General features: G+C 40.4%; 1 protein-coding gene across 18 annotated transcripts in view; it reads left to right on the top strand.

The window, feature by feature from the left end:
- Positions 1-12,651, top strand: part of UBE2W (ubiquitin conjugating enzyme E2 W) — a 69,328-nt gene that overhangs the window by 18,692 nt on the left and 37,985 nt on the right. For all 18 annotated transcript variants that reach the window (XR_011389140.2, XR_016235742.1, XM_089335429.1 and 15 more), the window contains exon 2: positions 8,393-8,484. Coding sequence is in view for 15 of the 18 variants with exons in the window: in XM_089335429.1 (XP_089191555.1) it covers positions 8,393-8,484 (92 nt within the window). In the remaining 3 variants the exon portion in view is untranslated. The remainder of the gene's footprint in view (positions 1-8,392; positions 8,485-12,651) is intronic.

Below are 12,651 nucleotides of genomic sequence, written 5' to 3'. Positions count from 1 at the left end.
ACTTGGGCCGTCCTCCACTGCACTCCCGGGCCATAGCAGAGGGCTGGCCTGGAAGAGGGACAACCGGGACTAGAACCCGGTGTGCTGGCGCCACAAGGCAGAGGATTAGCCTATTGAGCCGCGGTGCCGGCCTACTAATTAAGGTTTGATTCTGGGTTGTAAACCCTTTGTCTACTGGAGTCAAGCAGGTTTAGGGTACATATGTATTGAGATCATGGAAGAGAGCATACGCACCTGAAGAGGGCAGCTTCGTGGACAGGGAATAGTCAGTTTATTTGAAAGAATGGCAAAGAAGGACAGAGACAGAGATTTTCCATCTGCTGGTTAACTCCCCAAATGCCTGCAACAACTAGAGCTGGGTCAGGCCAAAGCAGAGAGCCAGGAACTCAATCCAGGTTTCCCATGTAGGTGGCAGGAACCCAAGTACTTAGACCATCATCTGCTGCCTTCCCAGATGTATTAGCAGGAAGCTGAATCAGAAGTGGAGCACTCTATACTTGAACCTACACTTTGATATAGGACACCAGTGTTGAAAGTGGCAGCTTAACCTACTGTGCCACAACGCTAGCCCCAAAATGACTTTTTATTAAAAGAAATTTTATGCATAATAATTATTGAAATATTAGAAAATATCAAGTATTAAAAAGAAAAACGTCACCCTAAGAAGATCAAGGAATGGTGAGATTAAGCAATGATTTTCATTTTTAAATATTTTGCTTTGTATTTTTTCACCTGTGTAAACGTGATGTTTACCATTGAGAAGACAATCCTTTGTAAAGTCTCTAATCCTAAATTCTAGATCTGACTGCTCTCCTTCAGTTATTTTGTATGTTTGCCACCTTCTTTTCTCCTTGATGCATATGCTTATGTTTTTCCTCAAAAAACCTCTTTTCCTTAAACACCACATTTATGCAATTACCAATGTGTTGCTTTGCCTCCCTTCATAACTAAATTCCAATAGCTTAAAAAAAAGATGCAACAAGGATCAATATAGTTTTTAAGTTGTAAGTGAAAACTTTAAGGCTTAATGAATATAAGTTGCCATTACCTTTGAACCCTCCTATGTCATCTTCTGATTGTGTCTCACTACTTCTGTTTCACAGTAGATTTCTGTCCTGGATTTCATGTTTGTCATCCTTTATTTTTCTTTAGATATAGAGTGCTTTGTTTTTGTTTTGTTTTGTTTATTTATTTATTTGAAAGAGAGAGGTAGAGACAGGTCTTCCATCTGCTGATTCACTTCCCAGATGGCCACAAAGGCTAGAGCCGTACGGATCCGAAACCAGGAGCCAGGAGCTTCCTCTAGGTCTCCCACGTTGGTGGAGGGACCCAAAGACTTGGGCCATCTTCCACTGCTTTCCCAGGCTGTAGCAGAGAGCTGGATCAGAAGAGGAGCAGCCGGGACTAGAACTGGCACCCATATGGGATCCTGGCGCTTCAGGCCAGGGCTTTAACCCACTGTGCCACAGCGCTGGCCCCAGAGTGTTTTGTTTTTGAACATTAAATAAGTGGAACTATACTGTTAGTATTCTTTCCTAACTTGATTTTTTTTTTAAGATTTATTTTATTTATCTTAAAGAGTTACAGAGAGAGGTAGAGACAGCAAGAGAGAGGTCTTCCATCTGCTGGTTTACTCCCCAGATGGCTGTAACGGCCAGAGCTACGCCAATTAGAAGCCAGGAGCCAGGAGCTTCTTCTAGGTCTCCCACGTGGGTGCAAAGGCTCAAGGACCTAGGCCATCTTCTGCTGCTTTCCCAGGCCACAGCAGAGAGCTGGATTGGAAGAGGAGCAACTGGAACTACAACCTGTGCTCATATGGGATGCCGGCGTTTCAGGCCAAAGCTTTAACCTGCTGCGCCACAGCCCCAGCCCCATCCTGACTTGATTCTTTTAACATTTTAAGATTAATCTTATTTTGATGGATGTAGCAGTACATTTTAAGTCTAAGTGGTATTTCATGGTATGAATCTATTAGTTTACCAATTTTACTTCTAACCTGTTGTGAACAGTGCTTCTTCAAATATTCTAACTCATGGGACCAGCAACGTGGGTCACTTGGTTAATCCTCTGCCTGTGGCGCCAGCATCCCATATGGGCGCCGGGTTCTAGTCCCAGTTGCTCCTCTTCCAGTCCAGTTCTATGCTGTGGCCTGGGAGGGCAGTGGAGGATGGCCCAGGTGCTTGGGCTCCTGCATCCGCATGGGAGACCAGGAAGAAGCACCTGGCTCCTGGCTTCACATTGGCGCAGTGCCAGCCGTAGTGGCCATTTGGGGGGTGAACCAACGGAAAGAAGACCTTTCTCTCTTTCTCTCTCTCTCACTATCTATATCTCTACCTGTCAAATAAATAAACAAATATTCTAACACATTTTCCTGGTGTGCATATGCATGGCTGTAGGAGTACAGATCATGGGTTATGGTCCATCTACTTAGCTTTACCAGATAATGCCATACTTTTCTAAAGTAGTTGTATTAGTGTGTATTCCAGGGATATCCTGTACTCTCCCAACACTTGGTATTATCTGACTTTTATCAAAGGTGTCATATTGTGGTTCTATTTTACATTTTCTTGAAAATAAAGAGTGCAATATAATTTTATGTGTTTGTGGGCCATTTATGTTTCCTCTTCTGTGAAGTGCTTATTCTTGACTTTCAATTTGACTCTCCTATATTGGTATATAGGAGTTACTTTATATGGTTCATTTCCCCATTTAAAGTTTAGGTTTTCTTTCTTCACTTTTTTAATGTGTCTTACAAATATATTGGTATTTTCTTTTTTTGATTGGCGCCTTTTGTTTCTTAAGAAATCCTTTTCTGAAATGGGTGTTTTGCCTAGTGGTTAGGATGCCCACATCCCTCATCATAGTACCTCAGTTCAGTTCCCAGCTCTGACTTCTGGTTCTACCTTCCTGCTAATGCAAACCCTTGGAGGCACTGCTGATGGCTTGAGTGATTATATTCCTTCCAACTGGGAGACCAGATTGTGTCTGACTCCCAGTTTCTGCTCACCCAACCCCAGCTGTTGCAGGAATTTGGGGAAGTGAACCAGCAGATCAAAGCATTCTCTCTCGTTTTTAAAAAACCTTTTCTATTCTGAACTCAATTTTTCTCCTATTTTAAAAATCTTCAAGTTGGACCTTTGATCTTTATGAGTTGAAGTAAAGATCCCTTTTCATTCTTTGTGAATACCCAATTATTTCAGTCCTGTTTCTAAATACAAGAGGGCTTCAGAAACTTCATGGGAAATTCACATTATCTTGTAATTCCATTCTTCCATGAACTTTTTCATTTTCTCTTGTATGTGTGTATTTCCATTTGGGTTTTCTTGTTTGTCCCATTGATGTATATGTGTCTGTACTTCACTGATTATTACAATTTATGATGTAATCAAGTTATCAAGCAGGGATATACTGCCACCTTTCAAATCTATGTCTTTTCTGAAGCCAAACATTAAAGAAAGTTAAAAATTTGCAACAATATAAAATAATGCCACTTTTCTCATAATTTTTGTTTTGAAAATAGTTACTTTCATAAAATATAGACTTCACTGTTAATTTGAAGCAATTATTAATAGGTTAACATTCAATAAAGATAATGTCAGTGGTATATATTAGGCTTTAGAAAGAGTTTTTGTTGTAGTCATTTCTTTAAATGTTACCCAAAAATGTTAATCTTTTTATTTATCCATTATAACTCATTTCTTGATCTTGCCAGGAAGGCCTTTTGGCATATTCAAACTTGGTTTGACTTTTTGAGTTTATATTTGTATAGGCTTTGGCATTTTGAGTTGAGGGAGCAGAAATCAACTGAATAGAATTTACAGTTAACCCTCTATATCTGTGGGGTTCCACATCTCATATTTAACCAGCCACATATCAAAAATACTAAAAATTAGAAATTGTGTCTTATCCCCTAAACAATCAATATAGTATAACAACTATTTGCATAGCATTTATATTGTATTAGGTTTTTTTTGTGTGTGTGACAGGCAGAGTTAGAGAGAGAGAGAGACAAGAGAGAAAGGTCTTCCTTTTCCATTGGTTCACACCCCCGAATGGCTATTATGGCCAGCGCGCTGCACCGAGCTGAAGCAAGAAGCCAGGTGCTTCTTCCTGGTCTCCCATGTGGGTGCAGGGCCCAAGCACTTGGGCCATCTTCCACTGCCTTCCTGGGCCACAGCAAAGAGCTGGACTGGAAGAGGAGCAACCAGGACAAAATCCGGTGCCCCAACCGGGACTAGAACCCGGGGTGCCAGTGCCGCAGGAGGAGGATTAGCCAAGTGAGCCGCGGCACCGGCCTGTATTAGGTATTATAAGTAATACAGAGATGATCTAAAGTATTCAGGAGTTATATGAGAATAGTACATCATTTTTCATAAGAGACTTCAGTATGTGGGGATTGTTGTATCCACAGTGGTCCTCGAACTAATCCACAGCATCTATGCAGGGCTGATGAAATGTTTCAGTGATTACATTTTTAGAGTGATTACTTTTTTTTTTTTTTTTGACTTATTTATTTGAAAGTCAGAGTTTGTGTGCTGGTTCACTACCCAAAAGGCCACAACAGCCAGGACTGGGTCATATGGGAGCTAGGAGCTTCATATGGGTCCCCCAGGAACTCCATTCAGATCTCCCATGTAGGTGGCAGGGTCTCAAACACTTTTCCCAGGCCATTATCAGGGAGCTATGTTGGAAGTGGAGAATACGAACTGGCACCATGTGAGATGCCACTGTCACAGGTAGTAGCTTAACCTGTTGCACCACCACGCCATTCTTGAGTGATTACTTTTTAAATCGCTTGTTTTATTACTTTGTCCTTATGTTCCCACATTTCACCTTTTGTGGGAAACTACTGTAGTGGTGACTTGAAAAGGCAACAGGGGAAGATGGGAGCAGATAGTATATTAATCTGAGCAGCACTTTGATGTTGTTATCTCCTTAACAACCATAGGGAAGAATAAATCTCAGTAATCCCTCATGTGCACTGAGTTGGGAAAAAAAGTTTTAGGAGAGGTCACATATCCTTGGCTGTTGTAATGATGGAGTAGAGATTCTCAAGTAATATATAATGACATACTAGAGTGTTAATTCAGTTTTCTGATATGTCCTAAGACCTTGTCATTGATAATAGTAAACTGGATAATTTGTCAGGTATTTTTTCTAAATTAACATGGTTTCGTGTCTCTTCATTTTTGTAATGAGGAAGGAGAGAAGGGGAAGTACTAGCTGGACTACAGAGCCACTGAAAAGCTAAGCTAGTTTTGAAAGTGTTAAATGACCTGTCTTCAGTGGTTTTTAGATGTTAGGATCCTTCTTACTAAACAGGAAAACTCACATGGGTCTCCTATTAGAGCTCAAATTCCTGTGCACTTTCCAGAGTTGAGCCAACGTGTTGAAGATTAGGTGTTTTCAAGGTTTGCGTCAGAGTTGACATGCTTCAAAACATTGGCTTTCTAAGTCTGGCCATTTTTGATGGATGAGTGAGATAAAGAAAATAAATTCTTTTGCTAGTAACTTTAGGTCATTTTTTGCCTAGAAAGATAGATGTCTGTGTACTGCTGTGGAAATTCTGGGCATTAAGTGCACATTTAATAGATTGACTAAAGTCATGTGTTTTAGGGTAGATGAGATAAAATAGGAGATAAGAATCATTTCAGTTGTTACATTTACTGAAACTTAATTGAAATTTTATTTTTCAAGTTTTCTTGTACCTAAAGGTTAGGAAAGTTAATTTTATAATTCTATATTTTATAGATTTTTTAAATGCTTATTTTTATACTTTAATCTTTCAAATCAAGATATGTGCTATTGGGGCCGGCACTGGCACAGTGGGTTAACGCCCTGGCCTGAAGCGCCGGGATCCCATATGGATGCTGATTCTAGTCCTGGCTGCTCCTCTTCCAATCCAGCTCTCCACTACGGTCTGGGAAAGCAGTAGAAGATGGCGCAAGTCCTTGGGCCCCTGTACCCACGTGGGAGACCTGGAAGAAGCTCCTGGTTCCTGGCTTCTGATCAGTGTAGCTCTGGCCGTTACGGCCATCTGGGGAGTGAACCAGCGGATGGAAGACCTCTGTCTCTGCCTCTACCTCTCTCTGTAACTCTGTCTTTCAAATAAATAAAATAAATCTTTAAAAAAGATGTGTTATCAATGCATGTCATTGAATAATTGGCAGGAATTTTCCTTTTCTAGTGTTGTATAAAATAATGGCATATCTTAGAATTGATGGCATGTCTCAGATTTGGGAGACAGTGGCATGTTTGTGATTATTTGTAATTTTCCCATACCTCACCATCTTAGGGACTTGCAGGAAGGATACTTGGCTGTGAACCACTAGAACTAATATCCTCTTCCTTCTTTCCCCCCATCGTTTCTGGGTGTTTCTCCTGCTTTAGTTACAGTGGTTCCCTTCTGCATTTATTTTCCATTGTGTAGTTACCTCAGTTTATAGCTGGCATTTTTACTACTGTCTGGGAAAGCAGAATGGTATTATCATGATTGATTTATTTTTTAATTTTCACTTATTTGAAAGGCAAAGAGACAGAGATATTCCAAGTGCTACTTTATTCCCCAGATCCTCTCAATATCCAGGGCTGAGCCAGGCTGAGCCGGAAACCCAGCCTGCCATCCAAACCTCCGACAGGAGTGGCTGTGACTTGAGCCTTTGGGATGCAAATCCAGGCATTCTGATGCGTGCATCCCAAGTGGTATAGTAACTGCTGCACCAAACACCCACCCTGCCACGATGGCTTTAAGAGCAGGTGGCTCAGTGCTTATGCTAGTGTTCTGTCTTAATGCTAGTGTTTCAGCTGCTTTTGTTTACACTTTGTCTTCAAAGTTAGAAGGTGAATATCTTCTCACAGTTAGGCTGCTTACAGTATGATAGCTAGATTTTTTCCAGGACAAATGCTTTGAGAAAGAGAATGACCAAGGTGGAAGCTGTAATGTTTTTTATAGTCTAATTACCTCTAAAACATTATAGTAGATCTTCAATGAAGATGAATTTTAATTTGTCTTTACATTCAATTCTTGAATGTCCACATTCAAGGAACTTAAACCTAGCTTTCCAGAAGAGCCAAAAGGATCATATGAGGCAAATTATTAGTTTCATTAGGAGGCACTCCTTAACTCAGAATACTAGCCCTGCTGTCATTATTGAGAATATGCAAGGTAGTTTACTCCCTACTTAGACAGCAAAGGGCTGGCATGAACTGTTTTTTTAAATGTAGTGACACCATTCCTTCAGTCAAAAACATGGTCCTGTGCATGCCTTAAATACTAGCTTGGTAATATTGAAATGAAGAATTGGAAGGTTGGCCCATCTCATGGTACTAATGGGAGGGGGCAGAGAAATTTGATATTATTACTGTCTAACAAACGCAAGGTGACATACCATCATTACAATATAGTGTAACAACTATTTACATAGCATTTATATTGTATTAGGTATTATAAGTAATGTAGAGATGCTCTAAAGTATTCAGGAGTTATATGAGAATACTACATCATTTTACATAATAGACTTGAGGATTGGAAGTGGAACAACCTGGACACAAACTGGTGCCCAAATGGGATGCTAACATCATAGGTGGAGTCTTAGCCTGCTATACCACAATGCTATCCCATAGTTACTTGGTTTTGAAGTCCATAAATTGGAAGCTGCTGTGGTTTTTGTTTTGCTTCATCATTGTACACTGAAAAAGAATACCCATCAATAACAAGGAAGAAGTGAATAATGAGAGTTGTGCAAATTAGAATGCAAAAAAGTTATTTTAGGCACCTAATATGTGGAAAATACATATTCTAGACCTTGATGTGTTATATTTTAATGTTGTGTAATATATACTGTCCATAACAATAACTTATCTTAAGTATGTACAGGTGATCCTATTTAAGAAATATGGGCAGTAGTTTGTAAACTAAAATTACTTAAAATTTTTCAAAGGCTTTCAAGTTCTCTGGAAAGCTTATTTGTGTATAATGACTTTCTTTTTTCTTTTTTTAATGATTACGGAGAGCTGTTTTTTGTTTGTTTGTTTGTTTTTTAAGTGGAAATAGCAGAGGAAGCACTCTAGGCTATTAAGACCTTGCAACTTCAAAAGATTAGCTATGAAGTCCTAAAGAAGCTGATGTTTTGTAGGTAACTAGCTACTCTTATAACCACTTTACAGTGTCAGTGTTGAAATATTTTGACAATAGATTGTGGGTTATAGGATAGACAATTTAAATTTTAAGAATTAGGCATATATGATAAGTACAAGATAACAGGGTTTGTAGAGGGAAAGGGATTGAGCATTGGAAGGAAGTTTAATCAGTGAGTTCATACTATAATTTATGTTATAAATTTCATGTTATAAAGGAAAAAAATTGCAAATAATTGTTGGTGGTCTTTTCTAGAAACGACTACAGAAAGAACTGTTGGCTTTGCAAAATGACCCGCCTCCAGGGATGACTTTAAATGAAAAGAGCGTTCAAAATTCAATTACACAGTAAGTGTTTAATATTTAAAGTACTTCTTTATTATTGACATAGTCTATGAATTTATGTTCAGATTTTTGAATTATGATATTTTCATATTGATCCCATTTTCGTACGTCAAGGAGTTAATATATTTAGTCCTTGCATTTACAGACTTAATTTCTTGTATCATGTATCATTATACACATTGTTGCAGAATTATAAAGCCTTTTTTTAAAAGCAGTATCTTTCGTAAGTTTTTGAAAATGACAGAGCAGCATTAAAAATTTTTGTCTGACTTTGTATGAAATAATCCTAATCTGTAATACAATGATTTGGTATGAGTTATTTAGCCACTTTTTTCTTCTTCTTCTTCTTTTTTTTTTTTTTTTTTTGACAGGCAGAGTGGACAGTGAGAAAGAGACAGGGAGAAAGGTCCGCCTTTGCCGTTGGTTCACCCTCTAATGGCCGCTGCGGCCGGCGCACCACGCTGATCCGATGGCAGGAGCCAGGTGCTTCTCCTGGTCTCCCATGGGGTGCAGGGCCCAAGCACTTGGGCCATCCTCCACTGCACTCCCTGGCCACAGCAGAGAGCTGGCCTGGAAGAGGGGCAACCGGGACAGAATCCGGCGCCCTGACCGGGACTAGAACCCGGTGTGCCAGCGCCGCAAGGTGGAGGATTAGCCTAGTGAGCCGCGGTGCCGGCCTAGCCAATATTTTAAAAATATTTATTTATTTATTTAGAAACAGTTACGGATAGAGATGTCTTCCATCTAATGAGTCACTCCCCAGATGGCCTTAAAAGCCAGGGTAGGGACAGACTGAAACCAGGAGCTTCTTCTGGGTTTCCCACTTGTGTGGCAGGGGCCCAAGTACTTGGGCCATCTTCTGCTGTGTTTCCCAGGCTATTAACAGGGAGCTGGATCAGAAGTGGGGCAACCTGGACATGAGTGGTGCCCACAAGGGTTGCCGGCATCGAAGGCAGCAGCTTTACTTCTATGCCACAACACTAGCTTCTGTCAAATTTTTAAAGAGACCATTTAGAGCTTTGAAGATAATAGCAATAATAATGAGTTATTTCTTCCCATCTTCCAAACATATTAACTGCATACTGTATAACTGCATACTGTATAGAAGGGTAACTATGAAGGTCTGACTGCGCAGTCTCCTTTAATAGATAAGAAATTTGAAATAATTGCTCCTCTATATTAACAACAACAACAAAATCTCTAAAAATATAAAAGGAGAGGCTGGCGCTATGGCTCAGTGGGTTAAAGCCCTGGCCTATAGCACCAGCATCCTGTATGAGCACCAGTTCAAGTCCTGGCTGTTCCACTTCCAATCCAGCTCCCCTCTTATGTGCCTGGGAAAGTAGTGGAAGATGGCCTAAGTCCTTGGGCGCTGGTTTCAGATTGACTCAGCTCCGGCCACTGCCACCATCTGGGGAGTGAACCAGCAGATGGAAGACCTCTCTCCGTAACTCTGTCTTTCCAACAAAGTAAAATAAATCATTAAATATATAGTATATATTTAATATATTATATATATGTATATATATAATAAGGAAAAGAAGCCAGTAAGATAGAAATTTCTGTAAATCAACTTGTAACATAAATACACCAAGTGAAATATTTATTGAATTCTAGATGCAGGGAGTAAAAGTGACCAAAATTCACATAATAGTGGAAATATTTATCCTTTCAGAAGGAAGCATTTTGGTTACCTTTGACTTTTGACATTTGAGTCCGCACCTTAATGACTAGAGCTCTAAGAACAGGAGTGTTGAGAATGTGTATATTGAGTGGATAGACATATTGAATTCTGAAATTTTACTACAAATCTTTGGATATATAATATCTTTAGAATATTGATGAATCTCAAGTGATTTTTCATTTGTAGCAAATAAATTTGAAGCTATTTTAAAAGAGTATGATAATCTATAAAATCAAACAAAATAGAACAGTCTGACTCTGTTTTTGCCCTGGTGCAGATTGAATCTCATTTTAAAAATTTGTTAATTTGAAAGAGACAAAGACAGGTTTCTCATCCATTGGTTCGTTCCCCAAATGCCAGCAATAGCCAGGGCTCAGCCAGGCTGAAGCCAGGAACCAAGAACTCTGAGTCTTTCATGTGTTTGGCAGGCATCCAACTACTTGAACCATCACCTGCTTCCTCCCCTTAGCAGGAACCAGGAATTGGGAGTGGAGATGGAACTTGAAACCAGCCACTCTGATACAACTGCTAGACCAAATACCCATCCTTAATCCCATTTTTATCTTTTTTTTTTTTTTAACCCCTCTCTGTGTTAATCCCCCTCGGAGTGTTCTGTAATAGTCAGGCCTTGTAAACCTCAATGAAGTCGATCATCCTCAGACTGCTTCCTTTTTTAACCTTTACTCTTTTTGAGGGAGTGAGGAACCACATTAACACAATGACTAACAAATTGTTAAAGCTAGGGCAGCATTTAGTCTAGCAGTTAAGATGTAGGTTGGGATGTTCACCTCAGGCCAGTGTCTGGCATCCCACGTGGAAGTGCATTTCAGATCCTGGCTGCTTTGCTTCCAATCCAGCTTCCTGCTAATGTGCCTGGGAAGACAGCAGAAGATGGGCTTCTACCACCTATGTGGGAAACCTGGCTGGAGTTCTTGGCTCCTGGCTTTGGCCTAGCCTAGCCCTCGTTGATGCAGACATAGGAGGAGTGAACCAACGGTTGGAAGATTGATCTCTGTCACTCTCATTTTCTCACTCTGTCACTTTGCCTTTCTAATAAATTAATTAAAGTTAAAAAGTCCACATCAGAGTACCTGGCTTCTGTTCCTGGCTCCGACTCCTGATTCCAGCTTTGTGCTAGACAGCAGTGATGGCACAAGTAATTGGGTTCCTCTCACCATGCAGGAGATCTGGATTTGAGTTTCTAGCTTCAACCCAGCTCAGTTCCAGCTGTTTGCAAGCATTTGAGTGAGTCAGTAGATATCTGAGAGCTCTCTCACAAAGAAATAAATGCAAAAATGTTTAAACAGTTCTCTGAAACACTGGTAGTCTGGTAGACTATATTAAGACCTTATAAAATGTGAATATCTTAACCTTTGAATTTATAAATATACCCTAAAACTCTTTTAAGAAGGGTACAAAGAGGAAAAGATTGACTTAGAACTAGATATATGCATATCAGTGTTACTAATTTTAAGGCTAATTTGGAAACAATGTAAATGTCAGTAATAGTTATAGTTAGGATATAAGGCAAAAATTTTATATAGTCATAATTACCTTGGCATGTCTCCTGTCTCAGTAAACTCAGTTTGTTTTCCAGAGTAAATTAGATAAATACTGAGGCTGGCATTATAGCAAAGCAGCTTAAGAGATGCTGCCATTTCAGAATGCTAGGTCAAGGCCAGCGCCGTGGCTCACTAGGCTAATCCTCCACCTAGCGGCACCGGCACACCAGGTTCTAGTCCTGGTCGGGGCGCCTGATTCTGTCCTGGTTGCCCCTCTTCCAGGCCAGCTCTCTGCTGTGGCCAGGGAGTGCAGTGGAGGATGGCCCAAGTGCTTGGGCCCTGCACCCCATGGGAGACCAGGAGAAGCACCTGGCTCTTGCCATCGGATCAGCGCGGTGCGCTGGCCACAGCGCGCCGGCTGCGGCGGCTATTGGAGGGTGAACCAACGGCAAAGGAAGACCTTTCTCTCTCTCTCACTGTCCACTCTGCCTGTAAAAAAAAAAAAAAAAAAAAAAAAAAAAAAAAAAGGAATGCTAGGTCAAGTCCTCCCTACTCCACTTCTGATTCAGCTCCCCACTGGTGCACTTGGGAGAGCAATGGAGGATGATCCAGGTACTCGTGTCCCTGCACCCACATGAGAGATCCAGAGGAAGCTCCTGCCTTCTGGCTTGGGTCTGGTCCACCTCTGGCCATTGCAGCCATGTGGGGAGTGAACCAACAGATGGAAAAATCTGTGTGTGTATGTGTATGTGGCTGTGTGTGTGTGTGTGTATGTATGTGGCTGTGTCTGTCCATCTCTCTTTCTCTTTAATTCTGCCTTTCAAATAAATATTAAAAAATTGAATAAGAGCTCTTTTTGTGTCAATACACCTGAGTTTGAGATTTTATGCTGTTTGTTTTTCGTTTTTTTCATGCCTGGATGAAAATTTGTCTCTGTCCTTTGCTAGTCATCTGATCTTGATTCTAGTGTCTTAACCCCTGAGT

Source organism: Oryctolagus cuniculus, chromosome 6, assembly GCF_051225735.1.
Source record: "Oryctolagus cuniculus isolate XC-2025 breed Fujian yellow rabbit chromosome 6, ASM5122573v1, whole genome shotgun sequence".
In the NCBI taxonomy this organism is placed as follows: domain Eukaryota; kingdom Metazoa; phylum Chordata; class Mammalia; order Lagomorpha; family Leporidae; genus Oryctolagus; species Oryctolagus cuniculus.
The sequence above is the reverse complement of the archived record's forward strand: the minus strand, read 5'-3'. Positions and strand labels throughout refer to the sequence as shown.